Source organism: Salmo trutta, chromosome 27 (assembly GCF_901001165.1).
Source record: "Salmo trutta chromosome 27, fSalTru1.1, whole genome shotgun sequence".
Classification (NCBI taxonomy): domain Eukaryota; kingdom Metazoa; phylum Chordata; class Actinopteri; order Salmoniformes; family Salmonidae; genus Salmo; species Salmo trutta.
This window is the reverse complement of record NC_042983.1, coordinates 23,193,097-23,216,254: the sequence shown is the minus strand read 5'-3', so window position 1 is coordinate 23,216,254 and position 23,158 is coordinate 23,193,097. Positions and strand designations below refer to the sequence as shown.

Sequence of the window (23,158 nt, the reverse complement as noted above, 5' to 3'; positions counted from 1 at the left end):
ATTTGCAGGCATGGTTCCCTTGTTCACGCTGAATAAATGTAATTCAACTGCTGAAAACCTTCCCAACAGATTAGTTTTAATTCAATAGGGTTTTCTGTAAATGTATCTTAATCCGTCCCTTTAAATATGGTTTACCTCTTAGTTAGAATTTTGTCGACAGACTCAAAAGAATACTGTATACGCTTATTCGTCTCCGTTTCAGCACCAATTGGAAGATATAAACAATACTCTGATCTTATTTAGGGTTAGGAAAGTACTTATGAATCATAAGAAAAACAGGTTTGGAAAAACTTTACACTCGAAAGAAAACGGTGGTTTGATTCATTCTGATAATTCCCACATTCAGTTCTTTAACCCATGGTAATGTTGGAAGATTAGTGTACATATAATTATAATAGGGAGAAAAGTGTACAAATGTAGGCTATAGTAGACTGTACCCTGCACTAACCATGGAACTGTGTGATGACGCAGTCAAGTATTGCACCATTAATCGGGTTCAGACTGTTACAACTTGGTCTGCACTCCCCTCTCCATAACGATTTAATTAGCCTCAGTGCAACCCGTCATTCAGGGCAGGCCCACCTGTTTTGAGCCCCACCTGTTTAGCAAAAAATGACAGCTTAATGACAAGTTTTCATACTCTTGGCATTCTCTCAACCAGCTTCACCTTGAATGCTTTTCCAACAGTCTTGAAGGAGTTCCCACATATGCTGAGCACTTGTTGGCTGCTTTTCCTTCACTCTGTTGTCCAACTCGTCCCATCTCAATTAGGATGAGGTCGGGTGATTGTGGAGGCCAGGTCATCTGATGCAGCATTCCATCACTCTCCTTCTTGGTCAAATAGCCCTTACACAGCCTGGAGGTGTGTTGGGTCATTGTCCTGTTGAAAAACAATGATAGTCCCACTAAGCGCAAACCAGATGGGATGCGTATTGCTGCAGAATGATGTGGTAGCCATGCTGTTTAAGTGTGCCTTGAATTCTAAATAAATCACTGACAGTGTCACCAGCAAAGCACCATCACACCTCCTCCTCCATGCTTCATGGTGGGAACCACACACACGGAGATCATCCGTTCGCCTACTCTGCGTCTCACAAAGACAAGGCGGTTGGAACCAAAAATCTAAAATTTGGACTCATCAGACCAAATTAAAGATTTCCACCGATCTAATTTCCAAAGCTTGTGTTTCTTTGCCCAAACAAGTCTCTTCTTATTATTGGTGTTCTTAGGTAGTGGCTTCTTTGCAGCAATTCAACCATGAAGGCTTGATTCACGCAGCTGAGTCAGTTCATGTTGAGATGTCTGTTACTTTAACTCTATGAAGCATTTATTTGGGCTGCAATTTCTAAGACTGATAACTCTAATGAACTTATCCTCTGCAGCAGAGGTAACTGGGTCTTCCTTTCCTGTTGTGGTCCTCATGAGAGCCAGATTCATCATAGCGCTTGAAAGTTCTTGACATTTTCCAGATTGACTGACCTTACTGTCCAAAAGTAAGGATGAACTGTCATTTCTCTTTGCTTATTTGAGCTGTTCTTGCCATAATATGGCAAGAACAGCAAGGAAGAAGCCACTGCTCCAAAACCACCCTAAAAAAAAGCCAGACTACGGTTTGCAACTGCACATGGGGACAAACCTTTTGGAGAAATGTCCTCTGGTCTGATGAAACAAAAATAGAACTGTTTGGCCATAATGACCATCGTTATGTTTGGAGGAAAAAGGGGGAGGCTTGCAAGCCGAAGAACACCATCCCAACCGTGAAGCACAGGGGGTGGCAGCATCATGTTGTGGGGGTGCTTTGCTGCAGGAGGGACTGGTGCACTTCACAAAATAGATGGCATCATGAGGAGGAACATTATGTGGATATATTGAAGCAACATCTCAAGACATCAGTCAGGAAGTTAAAGCTTGGTTGCAATGGGTCTTCCAAATGGACAATGACCCCAAGCATACTTCCATGTTGTGGCAAAATGGCTTAAGGACAACACAGTCAAGGTATTGGAGTGGCCATCACAAAGCCCTGACCTTATCCTATAGAACATTTGTTGGCAGAACTGAAAAAGCATGTGCGAGCAAGGAGGCCTACAAACCTGACTCAGCTACACAAGCTCTGTCAGCAGGAATGGGCCAAAATTCACCCAACTTATTGTGGGAAGCTACCCGAAACGTTTGACCCAAGTTAAACAATTTAAAGGCAATGCTTCTGATTACTAATTGAGTGTATGTAAACTTCTGACCCACTGGGAATGTGATGAAAGAAATAAAAGCTGAAATAAATCATTCTCTCTACTATTATTCTGACATTTCACATTCTTAAAATAAAGTGGTGAGCCTAACTGACCTAAGACAGGGAATTTGTACTAGGATTATGTCACGTCCTGGCCAGTATAAGGGTTAATTAGTATTGTAGTTTGGTCAGGACGTGGCAGAGGGTATTTGTTTTATGTGGTTCTGGGTGTTGTATGAGTTAGGAGGGCATTTGATTTAGTATTCCGGGGTTTTGGGCACTGGGTGAGTTTCATGAATTCTATGTTGAGTCTAGTGTGTCTGTTTCTATGTTTGGATTCATTGGGGTTGGGACTCTCAATTGAAGGCAGGTGTTGTCTATTTGCCTTTGATTGAGAGTCCCATATATGTGGGTGTGTTTGTTTGTCTTTTGTGGGAGATTGTTCTGCGTTTCGCCTTGTGCCTTACCAGACTGTTTTTGTTGATTGTTTGTGTTTTTTTTGTTATTTTTGTACGTTCATTTTGAAAGTTAATAAAAGTCAAGATGCGCCTACACGTACCTGCTGCGTTTTGGTCCTCCATCACCGACGACAACCGTGACAGATTAAATGTCAGGAATTGTGAAAAACTGAGTTTAAATGTATTTGGCTAAAGTGTATGTAAACTTCCGACTTCCACTGTATATAACAAAAAAAAATGGTTGCCTGTTTTGCATGTTATTTTGGCATTAATATGTGTCACATATGTTTGCAAACAAGGTAAAAAAAACAACAGCATTGAGTTAATAAAACCACATACAAACATGGTCTCTTTTTTGTTTTCTTGAGTAAGGCAGCTCCAAAACGCAGGTGTTTCAGCCTAGCTCAGTGCTTTCTGTGGTGGTGGAGCAGTCGGCGGAAAATAGAGTGTAGGGGTTGGCAATGTTCTCTAGTTGCGCTGTGATTGGCTCAGTGTTCTGTCACTCACGGGGATATGTCACCGTAAAATCTACGGGGAGAGCTCGAAAATGTAAGCCTCTTGGGTGCTGCCTTAGATTTACATTAGAAGTGCCCATCCAAGAAGGCTCAAGGTCGTTGGACACATATAAAATTATGTCAAATCACATATCTACCATAGCTTTGATTGGACTGATCATGCCACATCATACTTTTTAAATCTTATCTTGCAAGCTAGACAAGCAGTCATCATCATGAATCTGGTCGAGAATCTACTGGAAAATCCTTTTCAATTCTTGTCATATGAAGAAAAATTATAAATAAAACGTATAGGTGCTCATCAGCCATTGGACATAAACAATACACAACACGTTGTAATTCGCAAATTCAACAATGTTTTGGAAGGAATCAGTGGCTAACTGCAAGCGTTGCAAAGCAACCACTAGCCTGCTATTCAGTGGAGTGGGTGTGTGGTCCAAGTCTGGGTTTATGTCTGGGTCTTCTCCAAGCTTAAAAGGATAAATATTCACAGACAACACCATGGGCCAGTAAAGGTTGAATACATTGACCATGCTGTCAATCCGGCATGACTTCTGCTGCGTTCAAAACAACTGGAAACTCAGAACTGGGAAATTTCAGACTTCAGTCAGCTCAAGACAACTGGGAACTTGGAAAAAAACTAGCTATGTTTTGAACGGTCATCCAACTCGGAATTCCAAGTCGGGAACTCTGGGTCTTTCTAGAGCTCTAACCTGAAGATCACTGACGTCATGATTCGACCTTGTTATATTCTGAGTTCCCAGTTGTCTTGAAAGCACCACAAATCCAGAGAATACCAGACTTTGATGACAAAGTCTCATGACAAAATTTGCCCACAAGAAGGACCACCTTCCTGTTCAGGTGAGCACAGCACAACAAGGTGAGTCCAAAAATGTATTGTATGCTGCTGCATAATGATGTAATATGCCAGGGAGATATGTATACTCAGAAAGCACTGAGCTAGGCTGAAACACCTGCATTTTGGAGCTGCCTTACAAAAAAGAGACCATGTTTGTATGTGTCTTTACTCACTCAATGACATATCTTTTTTTTTTACATTGTTTGCAAACTGATATGTGACACGTTTGAATGCCAAAATAACATGCAATAACATCCACATTTAACCCAACCCCTCTGAATCAGAGAGGTGTGGGGGGCTGCCATAATCGACATCCATGTCTTAGGCGCCCGGGGAACTGTGGGTTAACTGCCTTGCTCAGGGGCAGAACGACATATTTTTACCTTGTCAGCTCAGTGATGGTAAAAGTCTGTCGTTCCCCTGAGCAAGGCAGTTGACCCACTGTTCCCCGGGCGCCGAAGATGTGGATATTGATTTTTTGTATTTATTTTTTTCATCGTAATTTCCTATTTTTCTATTGATGTGGACCTGACAAAGACAATGTAATATTTTCAATGTTTTGGCAATTGAATGTTCACTATTTTTTGCTTTGGAATTTCCATTTTAAAGCTCTAAAATCATTGAAAGATCACTATTTCATAATACAGTTCATGTTTTTAAAAAAATAATAGAAACATTATTGAATATTTTTTAGTAATCGAACCAAAACTGAATGACCTGAAAAAGCACTATTCGCTCAGCACTAATGCAACTGTTTATGTCCAAAAAATGTGTGTTGTACTTTTAACTCTGGTTGTCCTGAAAAGAAAATAGTAAAACACGTCATTGTGAAGCTAAATGTAAGGACAGATAAATGAAAGTCAGATAAATGAAAAGCCCGTTTTTTGCTGAGGTCTCAGGACTGATATGGTTAACACCCTCCTTGGTGATGGAGTTGAGTGATGAGAGGAGTGGGCCTCAGCTGCGAGGGAGGGGGTCTGGGGTGTCAGACCATCTGAGCTGCTGTGTCACGGCTAGGACTGGGAAAGGGGAGATGCGCCCCGTGACAGACAGGTTGTCCTCGGGATTACCAGGGAGACCTCCCATGACAGCCCCACAAGCTGTTCCTCCAGGTCTGGTGGGGAAGCAGGAGGACTGGGGTGTATCTGCTTTAGTATTCACCCCAGTGCCTGCATGCATACCCAGCCTCCATCTTTCTCACACATCACCAACATTCATCAGCCAGTGACAGAAAATGACCATAAAGCAAAATTTACTGCATAACGATGCTCAGAGCACAGGGCAGCCCGGAGAAGAGAGGAACGGAAGAGCGAAAGGACAAGGACATGATGGTAACGAAAGACAGTAAAGAACGAGAGGAGAGAAAAGGTCAAACAAACTACCCCGTTGAGGGCACATTTATTTTCCACATGAAACAAACAAACATGCAACAAAATCATCCCAATCCAATAGAGACTGGTTCAGATTCAGAGCCCTTTAATGTCTAGTCAATGTCTCTAATCTTGCCTTTATTTTTTGTCATTCATTTTATTTTACACTTCAAATCTCCATTTCTCTTTGTGTGTTTTATTGAATGTTTTATATGTAATATGTTGCTTCTGATGAGAAATTAAATGTGAATGTTGAACCATAGCCACATGGCTCTCTGACATTTTGTCTGTAAAAAATGGGCATTGAAAATGCAGATGATGACTTGATACATACGATTGATTACCTTTTATGTGAAACAGAGAGAGGACCAGCAAAGTGCTATTTCATGCTCATCTCTCTCCATCAAACCCTCTTCAGAGGTCAAAACACACAGATAAAGAGTGGAGTATGGAGCAGTCCACCATGCCAGTCCACACAGGACACAGCTCGATGACATCTCTAATGACTCCATAACATTTTTCACATACAACATTTTTGCCTTGTCAGCAGACTTGTTGACGTCTTGAGTAACATGCACTTCTATGATTTTTTTTATTTCAGCCCCCAAATGTCTATTGCTTGGATATTTTAGAAGCTTAAACCAAGCATTTTCACACACACACACACACACACACACACACACACACACACACACACACACACACACACACACACACCAATTTTTTGCGGGCATATCTGTGTACACAGATAAGTGCAATATGCTATTGGATGTTTTCAATGTGATTGTGAGGTAAACTCATGAGAAAGGATCCCACACCTAATCAATATATGCTATGGAGAATCGTATGGAATGTTTCTTTCCTTACTGTAATATAACAATGTTGCACACTATGAATGCTCAATTGAAGACAATCAATCTTTTAAAAAATACATAAAAAATATGTGTTCTCCTATATGGAGCATTTGAGCTATACCTTTGGATCACTGTCTCCTTTGGTCACAAATGGACACGCCTTACAGAATGATGAACATCCATTCTCCTGTCCCCAACACCTCCTGATGCCTCCTGCTACACATAAGGTACAAATTGGTCGCATATATAATTGCATAAACTCTATTCCTTTGTCCAAAACTAGACCATAAAATGTATGCTCACAATAAAACTCCCCATGTACAGACCACTGAAAGTATACAGACTGTATGTAAAGCTGAGGAGACCTAGACAATGAAATATTTGATTAATATTACAGGTACATATGTAAGCATTTGGAGACTGGAAATCTGAGCATGATCTGGTCTTGAAATATTAACTGAAAACATTTTCCCTGTACAACTCAATGAGTCTCACTTAAAATGGAAAATTCCCTGATAAGACTGAAATCATTTCTTTCCTGTTTTTCCCCATTATGAGGGTGACAAAAAGCTTAAAATGTGTCAACTTGCAAAAAGATAAAGAAGAAATGAAAAGACAAAATGGCTCTTGTTTTTCATTCTCACCAGTTTGAGGTACTGACAGTATCCTCCTATTGGTTCTCTTAGGTTATACAAGGTAAATAACAGAATTATAATTAGAATTCTATGGTCAATGACCCATCTGGGGTATAGGGTCGACGTCATGCTGCTAAACTCCCCCCAACAAATAATAAAGAGGGACTTACTGTACTTACTGAATCCCTCAGGGGCTCCACTTCACAGAATCTACATTAACAACAGCAGCAAACGCTAAGACTACTGCTAATACAGTATAAGACGCTCATAACCTAGCATACACATTTCAACAGTCCCTGACATACTGGCAAATCACATATGCCAGATTTGATCTACTCATGTTATATGTTTCTGTGTGTATAGATATGTGGACGGGTAGATGTGAATGTTTATTTTCTTATATAGAAGAGTATAAAAATAAATTAAACTTACACCATACGACTCAAATTGAGCATACATGTACATTTAAAGGTAGATCACATCTGCAAATGTATAGATATATACTGTATATATATTTGAAGCAATACAAGACAAGTTTATAAACATGAAAATAAAAAACAGCAGCTATAGTAGCCAATACATTTAAAGACATCTTCCAAAAATGAAAGGATTAATTAAAGAAAACTGCTGCCTCAAAGTGCTACGGAAGACTATGATTCAGTCCAAAATATTCAAAAGCATTTAAAGGATCAAACCCTGTGAAGTGGGTGGCACACCATAAAACCTCAACACAAATCTCTTCTGGATTACACCAACATCTCCACTCATTAAAATTGATCAGATCCTACTCGAGGAGAGAATTATGCAACCTAAAGAAGAACTGTTGTTTTAGGTAAAAGAAACATCACAAAATGTCATCATCAGACTTAGGGCTCGATACAATCTGTATTGTGGAAGCTCAGTGCTATGGCACGATTGAAATGTAAAAGTCATTCCCAATTGAGTCGACAAATGCAGCGTTTACAGTGAAAGCAGTCTCCACAAACACGGGAACATTTCTTTTACATATCAATGGGTTTAATCGAGCGCTAAAACCTTAGAACTCTTTAGCTTATGGGCATAGAATCTGTGGGGACGGAACGGAGGAGGGAGCAAAGGGAGTTGAAATTCCCAGTGCAACATCAGCTTCACATACTGTACTTTATAGCACAACATTCTGAGTAATCCTACTGTAGAATGAGCTCATCTAGCTGCTGAGGAAAGGGGAAACAGCAGTATCAGACCTAAGTATCATCCAGCTGTATCAGACCTAAGTATCATCCAGCTGTATCAGACCTAAGTATCATACAGCTGTATCAGACCTAAGTATCATACAGCTGTATCAGACCTAAGTATCATACAGCAGTATCAGACCTAAGTATCATACGGCAGTATCAGACCTAAGTATCATACAGCAGTATCAGACCTAAGTATCATACAGCAGTATCAGACCTAAGTATAATACAGCAGTATCAGACCTAAGTATCATACAGCAGTATCAGACCTAAGTATCATACAGCAGTATCAGACCTAAGTATCATACAGCAGTATCAGACCTAAGTATCATACAGCAGTATCAGACCTAAGTATCATACAGCAGTATCAGACCTAAGTATAATACAGCAGTATCAGACCTAAGTATCATACAGCAGTATCAGACCTAAGTATCATACAGCAGTATCAGACCTAAGTATCATACAGCAGTATCAGACCTAAGTATCATACAGCAGTATCAGACCTAAGTATCATACAGCAGTATCAGACCTAAGTATCATACAGCAGTATCAGACCTAAGTATCAGAGCCTTCAGAGGGATCAAACAGTATTGGGTAGTGGTGGTGGTGGGGTGGGGGTCTGTTGGCTGCAGCACCAGGGAACAGCAGAGGCTCATCATGCATCCAAACCAGCACCGCAGAGCAGAGAGGAACACCAGGCTTGTACATCACAGGTTGTGTGTGTGTGCGTGTGCGTGTGCGTGTGCGTGTGTGAGGGCTGCTCTGCCTACTCTACTGTATGATGGATCTCCTGGAAGAGAAGAGTCTTTCTCTGAGGAGGACATCGCTCCCTGAGAAGCATGTTCTGCTCCTGTGTTCAAGGTCTAGAGGGCCAGAGAACTTATTAACACCAGAGCACACACTCAAACACACACGCAAGTAGGCACACACACGTGCTGCGAGTGTGATAGATCATGCCAATAACTGGACCTCCTCCGCAGGGAGAATAATAAGGCAGGCTTATTCACAGAGGTCAGCATCATCAATGTGTCAACAAAACAAATGAGGTTAACCTTGGAGTGGAGCGAGGTGTGCTCGACTGCCTCAGTTCTTAACTTACAGGAGCATACCTTATTAACAAACATCTAACTGGTCGGTAAGATGCTTGTGTATGTACCTATATCAGGTTTTACTTCCAAAGGCATCCTCTCTGGTTGGCAAACCATTAGAATAGACGTTTACTGTAAGACGGCTGCGTCCTCAGATCCTCTGACTGGCTCTCTGTCAGGTGGTGCATTTGAACATTCAACAGACTCATTGGCCAATGGCGCAAAGCACTGTAAAACAGCCCTCTCTCCTTTCTGAGAATCACATAGCCGTGACCGTCCACTCAGATCTACAGACAGCTTTGGTGTGGAAAACCACCAAGCTAAAACTAAGCAATAGGCCTCACTTTGAAAAGACTCTCACTAGCAACCACATCAGCATGTCATAAGTTGAACTGTGTAGATTTGGTGTGAATTAGACGAATACAATTCTGATCTGGAATTGCAACCATGCTTTTCAAATTATAGAAGTAAATTCTGCATATTAAAATTCTCCTGAAGATTTCCACACAAACACCAACTGCAACTTGATAAATCACTTCCCTATTCTTTCAAAAATGCACATCTGAAAAAAGTTGAGTAAATGGGGCCCGACATGTAGAGCCTTCAGAGCCCTAGCCAACTGTTCAACAAAAGTGAACAGACATCTCCTCCAATGCCATGATGTCAGTACAGAAGAGGAGGTTCAGTATCCTGTCTCAGAGGAATCAATGACTGTTGATGTGCAGCAATGTCTAAACCCCACAATAGCCAGTACACATTGAGATCTGTTTTAAATCCTGTCTTTACATTCCTTTAACCTATCAGGTTGAAATACACATGCTCAAGGCATGGACAAAGAGACAGCAGTCGGAAAAGTTTTACAGTTATGTTTAGGTAAATGCAAATAACAGTATAACACAATCATGACGTTATCGTGTCATTATTATGTCATTTGCTATATATTAGTTTGCCCACATACAGAACATGAGGGTCTGTAGATCTGTTTTGGGTGTGGGGAGTAAAAGACAGTTATCTGGCCTGCATGTTGCCTCCTCATTCAGAGGCCCTGTCAGATATGGATATGGGAGGTGGTCCTCTGGGGCCTCTCTGTCCCCCCCTCTCAGTCCTTCAGGTTGTCCTGTCCCACCCCTTGGGCTGACAGCTCTGTCAGAACGTTGTCCAGGTAGTTGGGGTCTGGGTAGCCGTGTCCCGTCAGGTTGGAGCCAAACTCTGTCTTGTGGTGTATCTCATTCCACACCACGGTGTCTGGTTCTCCCGTGGTGCTGGACGTGCCGATGGTGAAGATGAGGCGGCGGTCCCACGCCATGATCAGGAGCTTCAGGACCTGGGGACAGACAGATGAGAGCCCAGGTAGATGAGATACAGCAGCTCACAGTGCACTGTAATTACCATCTCTCTTTCTAGTTCATCCAAGGGGGGTATGGAAGGGAATTGGGATACAGTACCTAGTCAGTTCCACAACTAAATTCATTCAACCGAAATGTGTCTTCTGCATTTAACCCAACCCCTCTGAATCAGAGAGGTGCGGGGTGCTGCCTTAATGGACGTCCACCTCATCGGCACCCAGGGAGTAGTTGTTATCTTATTCAAAGGCAGACCGGCAGATTCTTCCACCTTGTCGGCTCGGGTATTCAAACCAGCGACCTTTTGGTTACTGGCCCAATGCTCTTAACCGCTAGGCTACCTGCCTACTACATCATGAATTTTGAAGAACTGTTCTTCCCATATACAGTTAGATAATACTGTAAGTCTTACCCTCCTGCCTTTGTTATTGTCTGGGAGGTAGCAGTGCCGGGGGAACCCCCTAGCGCTGAACTTCTTCCCTGGGTTGGGATGCTCTGTGGTCTGGTGAAAAGGACAGAAACAGTCACAACCCCTCTCTTTCTCTTTCAATTAACATTCAGTCAAGAGGAAAATGTCAAATGTGCCCCCGGGACAAGCTTCTATATTCGTAGTCTGACTACTCTGGTGGCTTTATTTGCACTCTTTTAAAGCATTCATTTGGGGGGAAATGAATGCCCCTGCCATATTAACCCTTTCACCCTTTCATCAAGAAACATGTTCTTTAAACCAGCTGTAAAACAACCAATTAACTGTCATGCTGTGTGATGCAGGTCTTATGTGTTGACATGCCACACCATACTCATTGTACTCCACTCTACTTCAGAATGTACTGTATCATTACTATATCATGACTTTCTTATACAGAGTACAGCTGTCAGTGTAGATGTGTTAAAAGGGTGGAGTGAGGAGTGTGAGTGGTGTGCAGGGGCACTGTGAGTGGGCCGCGGCATGTTGTTCTGCTGCAGTGTGGATGACAGGGGACAGACAGCCCCAGCCTCTCTCTCCCCTGCACAGGGATGCTCAGCCTGCTCTTCTGGTAGAAAGGTCACTTTATTGACTCTATTAAAGCTCAGCTCTGCAGAAAGGATGAAATATGCAGCCCTCTCCTCTCCCTGCAAAGAGAGGAGCTGAATCGTTCTCTCTTTCTCTTTATGAGGATGCAGTCACACGGCTTTGGGACACTTCAACCCCCTGAGCAACACAAAACACGTTATCAAGTACCCTCTGAAGCCTCCTCATGTCAGACACAGCAGTGTTATAGCACCGTAGATGGAAGAGAATAGACTTAGGAAGGAGAGCCAGTGGATGAGTGTGAGTGTGGAGGATATGAGGGTGGTGACCTGTAGGCCAGCAGGAATGTCATAGACGATGCGGATGGTCTTGGCCTCTGGGTAGCCTGGCAGGCAGTGGGGGATGACATGGTACTCCATCTTCCCAGGGGGCTGTGTGCCTGTCTTCTCCCCATAGATAGCTTTACAAGTGGGGCACTGCAGACTGCCATCCTGGATAGGGACGGATTCAATGTTCAATATTCATAACTAATCTAATCAAACAAATTTGATCTAATCTAGAGTTGGTTTCATGACAGCGATCCTTCTTCTGTCCTTAATTGACTTTTAAAATGACCATGAACTGTGTTTAGCAGAGTAAGACCTGCTTCCGATTAGTTTGATCTAATCTAATTGATATCATAGCATACCCCATCACATCAAATGGGGGGTGTAATTTCACCCACTACTTTACAATTTAACCCACTACTATACAATATAATATTATGATACCATAACAAGCGCTGGCACGTATGCTCCTTCTCACCTTGTTGCCATTGTTGTACATGGCAACCAGGCACAACAGATGGTACATGTGCCCACACTTGCCAAGTTTGCCCACCACCTCTGGCTTTATGCCCTTGACACCCTCGTAGCCTGATGACATCACCAGCCTCTCCCTGCAGATGGTGCAGTCCTGGGAAGGGAAGGTGAGTGGGCACCAGTTAGACGATAAGAGCTACTGCATGTTACTGTAGGGTTGGGATGCATAGCAATAATACACTGTATAATGATTACAAACTGTATTAAAACTGTGTAAGTGTGTGTCATCCAGGACTCTCCTTACCTCATCAGGGGCTACTTTCACTTTCTCTGTGTATCTCCGCACCACATCCTCTGGGTTTTTCCCTAGCAATCAAACACAACATTGAAGGCATGTGGTTGAAAGGAACAAAAAACACTTACTCACACACACAAACATTACTCGCAGACAGATGCATTTTGTCCTTTGAAGACCCAAAGATGACTAGATGGATCTGCATAAGGAGACGTCTATTTGAGCAATAGGTAAGCCCAGTGACTGGTCTGGGTCTAAAGTACCATAGCCCTGCTTGATTGTGATGAGACCAGTCCAAGAAGAGAGTGTATGTGAATAAATACAGTGTGTGATGTTGTAGAGGAGGTCACCTTCAAAGTGACACAGAACAATGAACCATCACCCACACACTAGGCTAATCTCAGAGTGAAACCAAGCTAGCATAGCTGACAGGAAGAGAGAGAAAGAGACAGAAAAACGAGAGCGACAATGGGAGAAATCGATGGAGAGGGTGAGAGAGAGACAGAGAGAGATGGAGAAGGTTTGAGTTAGGGGAGAGTGGGGTAAGTTGAGCCATTTTTACATTCAGTATCACTACGTCAAGGGAAATATAGTATTCTTTCAGGATGTTGTGTATCCCTGGAAGTAATCAGAATTCATGTAAACAACAGTTTTGAAAACATAGCTTGACACAATTTACCCTAAGTATGGAGTAAGTTGAGCATAGGTTGGGTAAGTGAGTGATGATGTCCTGTGACAGTGGGTGATGGTGCTGGTAGGTCAAAGTTGAACTCATGGAATGGGGGTGTGGTATATTGTATATCTTAAATGTATACCTACATTCTTTTCAGATATAGATCTATCTGTTCAATATCACTTCCCCTTCCATTTCTTGACCAGTTGCTGTTTCAATGTGACCATCCATGGGCAAGTTCTCTGCATTTGAGGCTACTAAGCCCATGAAATGGTCTGTGAAATTATTGATGTGTTTAGCATCTCAGACTCAATGTGATCAGATAAGACCTTGTGTTCCTCTGCTACTCTATCACAGCTGTCACGTCCTGACCAGTAAAGGGGTTATTTGTTATATTAGTTTGGTCAGGACGTGGCAGGGGGTATTTGTTTAGAGTGGTTCGGGGTTTAATGGGATATGTATTTATGTAAGAGGGGTGTTTGATTTATGTGTTCCGGGGTTTTTGGGTAATGTTCTTGTTTTGTATTTCTATGTTTTTCTATGTTGTGTATTTCTTTGTTGGCCTGGTATGGCTCTCAATCAGGAACAGCTGTACATCGTTGTTGCTGATTGAGAGTCATACTTAAGTAGCCCTGTTTTCACCTGTCCCTTTGTGCGAAGTTGTTGTTGTACTGCTGTGTGTTAGCATGCAACACTGTTCGTTCGATTGTTTTCTTGTTTTGTTTGTTACGTATTCTAATAAAGTTAAGATGAGCACTCAACCCGCTGCACCTTGGTCCATGACGTATGACGATAGTTACAATAGCCTCACTTTCTCACAGGTACATTCTCGTTTTCTTTTTCCTTCAGTTTCCTTCAGTGTCATTCAGTCTATTTTTTTCATCCCTTGCTGCAGCTCGAAATGGACTTCTTCCCTTCTCTCACTTCCTTGGCTGCTCTCTCAAGAACCTCAAGGGGGGCTAGACCCCTGCTTTATGTTTGTATATACGGGGAACGATGTCTGCTTTGTAACAATAAAAATGCACTATCTTGTTAATATGCATGACACATTGCAAAAATACTATGCATATCATGCATAAAATGGACTAAATGTAATCATTATTTGTATGGGGTACCGTAGCCATTGGCTCAATTTACACCAAGGCAGTGGTGGAAAAAGTACCCAATTGTCATACTTGAGCAAAAGTAAAGATGCCTTAATATAAAATGACTCAAGTAAAAGTGAGTCACCCAGTAAAATCCTACTTGAGTAAAAGTCTGCAAGTATATCGTTTTAAATATACCTAAGTATCAAAAGTAAATGTAATTGCTAAAATATACTTAAGTATCAAAAGTAAATGTATAAATCATTTAAAATTCCTTATATTAAGCAAACCATATGGCTCCATTTTCTTATTTTTTTAAGTTACAGATAGCCAGGGGCATGCTCCAACACCGAGACATAATTTACAAAGGAAGCATGTGTTTAGTGAGTCCACCAGATCAGAGGAAGTAGGGATGACCAGGAATGTTCTCTTGATAAGTGTGTGAATTAGACCATTTTCCTGTCCTGCTGAGCATTCAAAATGTAAAGAGTACTTTTGGGTGTCGGGGAAAATGTATGGAGTAAAAAGTACATAATTGTCTTTAGGAATGTAGTAAAGTAAAAGTTGTTAAATATAAATAGTAAAGTACAGATACCGCAAAAAACTAAAGTGAAAAAAGCAAAAAAGAAACGTCCCTTTTTCAGGACCCTGTCTTTCAAAGATAATTTGTAAAAATCCAAATAACTTTACAGATCTTCAATGTAAAGGGTTTAAACACTATTTTCCATGCTTGTTCAATGAACCATAAACAATGAATGAACATGCACCTGTGGAACGGTCGTTAAGACACTTTCAGCTTAATGACGGTAGAGGGAAGACATCCTTACAGGGAAGACATCCTCCTCCCTCATATGGTACCCTTCCTGCAGGCTTATCCTGACATGACCCACCAGCATGACACTGCCACCAGCCATACTGCTCGTTCTGTGTGTGATTTCCTGCAAAACAGGAATGTCAGTGTTCTGCCATGGCCAGCAAAGAGCCCGGATCTCAATCCCATTGTGCATGTCTTGGATCGGTGGGTGAGGGCTAGGGCCATTCCCCCCAGAAATGTCCGGGAACTTGCAGGTGCCATGGTGGAAGAGTGGGGTAACATCTCACAGCAAGAACTGGCAAATCTGGTGCAGTCTATGAGGAGGAGATGCACTGCAGTACAGTACAGCTGGTGGCCACACCAGATACTGACTGTTACTTTTGATTTTTACCCCCTTTGTTCAGGGACACATTATTCCATTTCTGTTAGTCACATGTCTGTGGAACTTGATCAGTTTTTGTCTCAGTTGTTGGAGCTTGTTATGTTCATACAAATATTTACACATGTTAAGTTTGCTGAAAATAAACGCATTTGACAGTGAGAGGATGTTTCCTTTTTAGTCCTTTTTAGAGTTTAGTACTTTCAAGTATTTTTACTTTACTTTACACCACTGCCCCAAGGTAAACATTTTGACTATTTTAGCCCACACAGCTACAAGGATGCACTTTCATCCTAGGTTTAGGACCTCATATTGTAGATTATAGAGCCCCCAACTGATGTATAAAACAATCTTTTCATTTGACTTTGTAAAAATCCATTTTTTGGACCTAACTTGCTTACCACTTTGCCATGTGGTTTCTCCCTTCACAGACTCCATGAAATGATGACCTCTTCCTAAACATTTGGTCACAATTCATTTTGTGTATGGTTTCCTAGAAACAAGGGATGACTCAACTAACAATTTGGCTCAACTTACCCCACACTCTCCTATGCATTTTCACACACTGCCTTTTTAATGGCTTCATTAGCTGGATCAAAGGCCTCTTTAGCCTCCCGAGTGGCAGCCAGAACAGGTCAGGATAACCACAACTATCTGTCCTTTTCTGCCTTGCTCCATGTGGGCTATGCTGCATCAACGCAGGAACAATTGCCTGCGACCCATTTATCAATCTGTGTTGTCATCCCATCCCAATGCCGTGGCCGGGGATGGAAGGATAGAGGGAAGGGAATAGAGTGATGCGGGGCTGGAAAACCCACAGCCTCACTGACCAATTAGGACAAAAACTCGTCTGCGGTTGCCTGGAATTTCCACAGCGTCAAATAGATTTTGGCCTAGCGCCATATCAGCTAAAGCCACACATCTCACCACTAGATCATCATCAACCCATCTCACTACAATAGCTTCCTCTTAATTATAGTTGTGGAAAAAGCTCTGTTCATTTCAATGTGGCGTGTGTGACTAGTAGGCCCACCCTTTCCCTTTAATCCAGAGAAGATATTTACTTTACATCACAATGTCTCAATAGCATCTGTCTCACGCTCCATGACAGACTCTTCTCCCCTCCAGTGGTCCTAAGAGTCCTCCCTGTCATACATACATACCTCTCCTGAGGTGCTTCTTCTTGGTCTTGCGGCGGATGCCGTTGACCCCAGGCACAGGCTTCATGTCACTCTTGTTTATGGGCGGCGGGTGCAGAATGGGTTTAGGGGCCCTGGTCAGACACACAGGCAGGCCAGCCGCACACATCAGGATACCTGTCATACCTGGCATAGACACACATGCATACAATAAAGAAAATAATCATGTTGGTTTACTATTATGAGTGAGAATGGATGAGAAAGCTAAATCACTCAATTAAATGCAGCCTCCAAAAAAAACTGTTATTTCTAATTGCAAAAGAGAAGAACAATTACCTGCAATTGCTGGGTGAACTGGTCCAGAGACAGTCAGGTTCTTAACAGGGAGGGGAGGGACCCTACAGAGAGAAAAACTTCCAATATAAAATCAGGTTTTCAAAAGAGTAAACATAATGACACTACAGTTAGTTCACTCTTACTAAGAACTGCACATTCTCAATTAGAACGGCCACACTTACACAGATGTTGAATATGATGCCATTGTGCGAATAGTCCATGGTCACGTGTACTACACTAGCTATACCACAAACACAGTCAGGACAGCTTGACTCATCTACAGACTGTTGAACTAGGGCATGACTCAGATCACACACTCCACACAGAGGACGAAGACTGTTTACTCTCAGAGACATCTAAAATAGGAAGCGATAGAAAGCTGTGCACAAAGCATGTGGGTCATGATGAGCCTGTGTGAGCGTGTGGTGGTAAGTCCCTTTTGAGAAAACATGGCCTCAGCTCCAGTCTGGTAATAGAGGGCACTCCCACACAGGCCAGACCAGGCTGCAGAGAAAGGTCACCTGTCAGAGGAGATCGGGTAAGAGACCGCAGACTGAGCTTCTGTTGCTACTGCTGCTGTTTCTGCTACTCTATGTGAAGAAAAAGAACAACTGATCTGCAGTGATGGAGAGGACCACATAGATGAAAAGGCAGCCATTTTGATGTCAACACAGCCAAAACAGTTGAGTGCTTAGACAACGGTAGCAAAGAAAAGAGAGCAATTTTGAATGACTGAATTATTACACTGTATTAACTTACATAGTATTTCAATACATGCAAGAAGCATGTCACTTAATTACAGTAGAATGATATACATTTTCTCAGTTTCCCAAAGGTGTTATGTAACATTAATACCATTGATCTAGGAGATCCCTTCCCCATCTATCTCTCTGTCTCTTTCTCCTCTCTTTCTCTCTCCAGCACCTCCCTTACAAAATCCCTAACGAGAGGCTGCTTTGATATGAGTTGAGTCCTGTGATCCTGTGCCAGGGGATCCCTTCAATGAACTCTGGAGAAATAAAAGGCCCACGTGACCTGGGTCTGATCTGCCTTATCTCCACTCACTCTCAGGGGAACTATTGTAGTGCTACGCAGGGCCAAGGCACAGAGTAGTAGAGTAGAGATTTGAAGCTTTAAGGCCTGGGTAGTGACCTAAACTATAACATTGATGTACACTACCGTTCAAAAGTTTGGGGTCACTCCGGGATGCTGGCCTTCTAGGCAGAGTTCCTTTGTCCAGTGTCTGTGTTCTTTTGCCCATCTTAATCTTTTCTTTTTATTGGCCGGTCTGAGATATGGCTTTTTCTTTGCAACTCTGCCTAGAAGGCCAGCATGCCGGAGTCGCCTCTTCACTGGTGACATTGAGACTGCTGTTTTGCGGGTACTATTTAATGAAGCTGCCAGTTGAGGACTTGTGAGGCGTCTGTTTCTCAAACTAGACACTCTAACGTACTTGTTATCTTGCTCAGTTGTGCACCTGGGTCTCCCACTCATTCTTCTATTCTGGTTAGAGCCAGTTTGCACTGTTCTGTGAAGGGAGTAGTACACAACATCGTACAAGATCTTCAGTTTCTTGGCAATTTCTCGCATGGAATAGCCTTCATTTCTCTGAACAAGAATAGACGGACAAATTTCAGAAGAAAGTGCTTTGTTTCTGGCCGTTTTGAGCCTGTAATCGAACCCACAAATGCTGCTCCAGATACTCAACTAGTCTAAAGGCCAGTTTTATTGCTTATTTAATCAGAACAACAGTTTTCAGCTGTGCTAACATAATTGCAAAAGCGTTTTCTAACGATCAATTAGCCTTTAAAATGATAAACTTGGATTAGCTAACACAAACTGCCATTGGAACATAGGAGGGATGGTTGCTGATGATGGGCCTCTGTACGCCTATGTAGATATTAAATTACAAATCTGCCATTTCCAGCAACAAGAGTCATTTAAAACATTAACAATGTCTACACTGTATTTCTGATCAATTTGATGTTATTTTAATGGACAAAAAATTTGCTTCTCTTTCAAAAACAAGGACATTTCTAAGTGACCCTAAACTTTTGAATGGTAGTGTATGTCAGACTGCTGTGTGCATGTGTGGCCCATGTATGCTTGAAAGACATATATAATTCAGGCGTTTCATGGAGGGCGTTGTTTGTGATTAAACAACTCATTCTCACCAGGAGAGAGCAACATCCAACAAGAGCCCTTAGTGCTCTCACACACAGGTGGAAGTGCTACAGCATTTGTAAACATTACATGTTAACATCATGAGATCATTCAACCATATAACCTCTTGCTGAGCAAAAACACACAACAGCATTCCTTGCTACATTTTATTTCAAAATATGGCAAGCTAGTAACTCCAACTTTAAGCTTTTAACAAGACCCTTGAGTTCTTCTGGGGCCAGTGACCTGGTCCTTCCTGCAGCTGAGGCTCATTGGTTTGGGCCACTGCTGACCTACATCCTCCCTCCAGCCCTTCACCAGGGCCATGGTCACGAGTCCACAGCTGCAAACCTAAAGGCCTCACACTTGCTCCTAAGATCTACTGAACATTTAGTTGTATTTACATCTATTACTAAGGCTGCTGGTCAGATTTTATCAGGAGGAAGTACCTTACAAATGTACAGTATAGGTACACATGTTCACTGAACACATATGCGTGTAGGCTACAGTATTGTAGGAGTGTTGTCGTATTCCATGAGTTAGTAAGGACCCATTAACCTTTTTATCGCTTTGGATCCGTCAACCCTTGGCACTCTCTTCATTCTCTGCTCTCTCTTGTCCTCACCTCTCTCCCAGACTGACTTTCCAGCCTGACTTGAGCAGGACTTAATTAAACTGAGAGCAATGTGATTTCCTCCCGATAGAGACCAAATTAGGCCCAGTTAGAGAAATGCTGACAGAGCCCTTATATCTCCTCATCTGTTTATCATGCACCAGGAAGACAGAGGGAGGAGGAGGAGAAGAGGAGAAAAGCATTTTTGGAGTTAATTTTATATTGATGTGATGGAGGACTGGGAGAGGCAGGCAGACCCTGCCCAGGGAAGAGAACAGGAGTAATGCACTTCACAAAGCACCTCAAAACAGACAAATAAGCAATGACACAGAGCATCTCTACAAATTAATCGGTTTGGTCTGGATGGGCCTTCATAATTTATTCAGTTATTTCTCCTTTAATTCTATCTAACGGAGACAGGGCTGAGGGCTCCAGTGGAGAGCAAAGCAGTGCAGTGGTAGGGCTGTGTAATCCCTGCTGCGTGCCCTGGCCTGTTCTCATCAGATAGCTAGCTCTCCAGTCTGAACAGTCCAACACCGTTAATCAATTAACAGAAGGAGACATGAGCACCAAAACAAATTCTACTGACTCAGCCAAGGGCAGAGAGCTGGGCAGCATAGTACCATTAACTGCTTCATAATTAAATGAGCTTGAAGTGCAAGTATAAAGGATCTCTCTTACCATACCTCCTCCTTTGGTGTCTTCATCTTTAGAACACACACAAAGAAATAAAAACAATTCTATCTTTTAGACAGCACAAACAATCTCTGGGTTTATCTGTGTTCTCAAATGGGGAAGTGAATGGAGGAAGTTGAGATGAGGAAGTGGCTTGCTGATGTTGAAATGACAAAAATCACCTGCTAACTGTCTCTTTGTCAAATTCACATCACAGAGGACTGGAGCAAACTCTGCAAGTGTCTCTGCAACTCTGTGCTCTGTACACTGCAGATAGACAGAGAACCAGAGGCCTTGTTCATTAGGAACTATCCCTCTAACATTTAATAAGGTGATATGCTCCTTATTATACTAACCACTAGGCTACCTGGGGTGGCAGATAGTCTAGCGGTTAGAGCGCTGGACTAGCAACCGAAAGGTTGCAAGATCAAAACCCGGAGCTGACAAGGTAAAACTCTGTTGTTCTGCCCCTGAACAAGGCAGTTAACCCACTGTTCCTAGGCTGCCACTGTAAATAAGAATTTGTTCTTAACTGACTTGCCTAGTTAAATAAAGGTCAAATTCCACTCTAGTTTCTTCCTATTTGGAAGAATAAGTTACTAGTTGTAGGGTTGTTTTATACGTTGTTTTTAAACGGGTGCAGAAGATCAAGCGTAAAGGCCAATTGGAAAGTGAATTGCAGGTGGCAACCATTGGAAACCCAATATGAAAAGCAAATGTGAAATGTCAAGACAGACCAGTAGGGGGTGCTCTTTACTCCCCTCTGATATTCACGATGACATCACAACCACCACAATGTTCGAGGAGAGTGAAACTAAGCCTGAAATGATCCGGTCGTAAACGAGTTAATTAAACTACCTTATGATCATCTACATGTTATCACAAGGTTACTATTTCAACTGCATTCTTTGTCATTGGCGACAGAGGTATTGTGTCCAATATGCGTGGGTGTGTGTTTTACTGTTATCTGTCCATAAATGCACTCGCTGAAATGTGTGAGGGTATTCACGTGTCTGTCTGTGAGGGTATTCACATGTCTGTGTGTGACAGTATTCAAGTGTCTGTGTGTGAGGGTATTCACGTGTCTGTGTGTAAGGGTATTCACGTGTCTGTGTGTGAGGGTATTCAACTGTCTGTGTGTGAGGGTATTCACGTGTCTGTGTGTAAGGGTATTCACGTGTCTGTGTGTGAGGGTATTCACGTGTCTGTGTGTGAGGGTATTCATGTGTCTGTGTATGAGGGTATTCACGTGTCTGTGAGGTTATTCATGTGTCTGTGTGTGTTGTTGTTAACCACACTCTTCCTTTGTGTGTAGAGCCACTTGCCTGGGAAACATTGTTCTCCACCTCACCCCTTTCTCTCTCTGTCTCTCTATCTGTCTTTCTCACAGTCTTCCCCCACAGCCTCTCACAGTTCCCTCCTGCCCACTGCACAGAGAGGTGAGAAATGAGCACTCCATCCACTCCAGGCCTCTGATTTGATAGGGCCCTTATAAATCTTCACCACAGGACTTCTCAGCTGTTACACACACACACACACGCACATGCACACAATAATACACTCCTGCCTGTTTCACACACTCAGGTGAGCTAAGGGCAATATCAATCTGCCACCTGTCCACTCAGTGATGTGCTTCCATGAGCTGCCAACACCACACATTCCCTTAAACAGAACTAGGCCTTGTGAAGTCAGTGTGTCTGCCTGAAAGACAGTATCATTTCAACATATACTGTCTGTTTCTCTCCCCATCAGCTGTGAGAGGGAAATGGAATGAAATGAGTTCACCAGAGGGTTTATTTTAGTAAAGACAACAGGATAGGGACTGAGGTATCAGTTACAGCTCTAGATACTACTTTCCTTCAGTAGTCTTCACTGATTCGCTCTCGGGTCAGATCGCTCTGCTCAAGCTCCCATTTTTCCCTGATCTATTATTCATCTCTCCCCAGTGTATCTCTGCCTCCACGGCAAATGTGTTTCCACAGCTACACGGGAGCACAGCTTTACACATGGACACACACAGGCGTACACTTCCACAAGAACACGCACCTAAACACACACACACACACACGCAGAATAGAACAACCACCCAGTGCTTAGCATCGAATAACATCACTGTGTGGTAGAAATGAACTGGGTAAAATTAGAGGCAGAGAGAAGATAACAGCTATTCAGAGTGTATTGAGGCAAGCGTAAGCTTATTATTCAGGACAACCATGCTAAGATTCAAATGTGGAGCAGAAGGAAACAGTTCCCCACACTCCCCAGTGCAGAAAGAGATGAGAGACGAGAAAGTACAGAGAGGAGAGGAGGGAGAAGATATGGGATAAAGAGGAGAGATGAGAGAGAGGCAGCTGAGGCAGTATAGCTGTCAATGACCTGGAGCTCCCTCTGCAGAGCCATTGATCCCCCAGTTAACAAGAGGTGCAGTAAATCAGTAGACACACAACAGAGAGATGGGGGAGGGAGAGAGAGAGAGAAAGAGTGACACAACACAATGCACCAGACACATACACTATATGCCAGCAGAGGTATTGTAAAGCTGTACAGCAGACAGGTAGATAGACAGAGCAAGATGGTGTTATTTTTCCTTTTATACCTTTAATTGCTTTCA

The 23,158-nt window shown here is 42.5% G+C and overlaps 1 protein-coding gene across 1 annotated transcript in view; it reads right to left on the bottom strand.

Moving 5' to 3' along the window:
• Window positions 1-5,428: 5,428 nt before the first annotated feature.
• LOC115164616 (E3 ubiquitin-protein ligase DTX1) overlaps window positions 5,429-23,158 on the bottom strand; it is a 57,060-nt gene continuing 39,330 nt past the window's right edge. The window contains exons 4-10 of the mRNA XM_029717294.1: window positions 17,097-17,158; window positions 16,785-16,946; window positions 12,680-12,741; window positions 12,380-12,529; window positions 11,905-12,066; window positions 10,976-11,065; window positions 5,429-10,544 (exon numbers count right to left, since the gene is read on the bottom strand). Of these exons, the coding sequence (XP_029573154.1) occupies window positions 10,320-10,544; window positions 10,976-11,065; window positions 11,905-12,066; window positions 12,380-12,529; window positions 12,680-12,741; window positions 16,785-16,946; window positions 17,097-17,158 (913 nt within the window). The 3' untranslated portion in view covers window positions 5,429-10,319. The remainder of the gene's footprint in view (window positions 10,545-10,975; window positions 11,066-11,904; window positions 12,067-12,379; window positions 12,530-12,679; window positions 12,742-16,784; window positions 16,947-17,096; window positions 17,159-23,158) is intronic.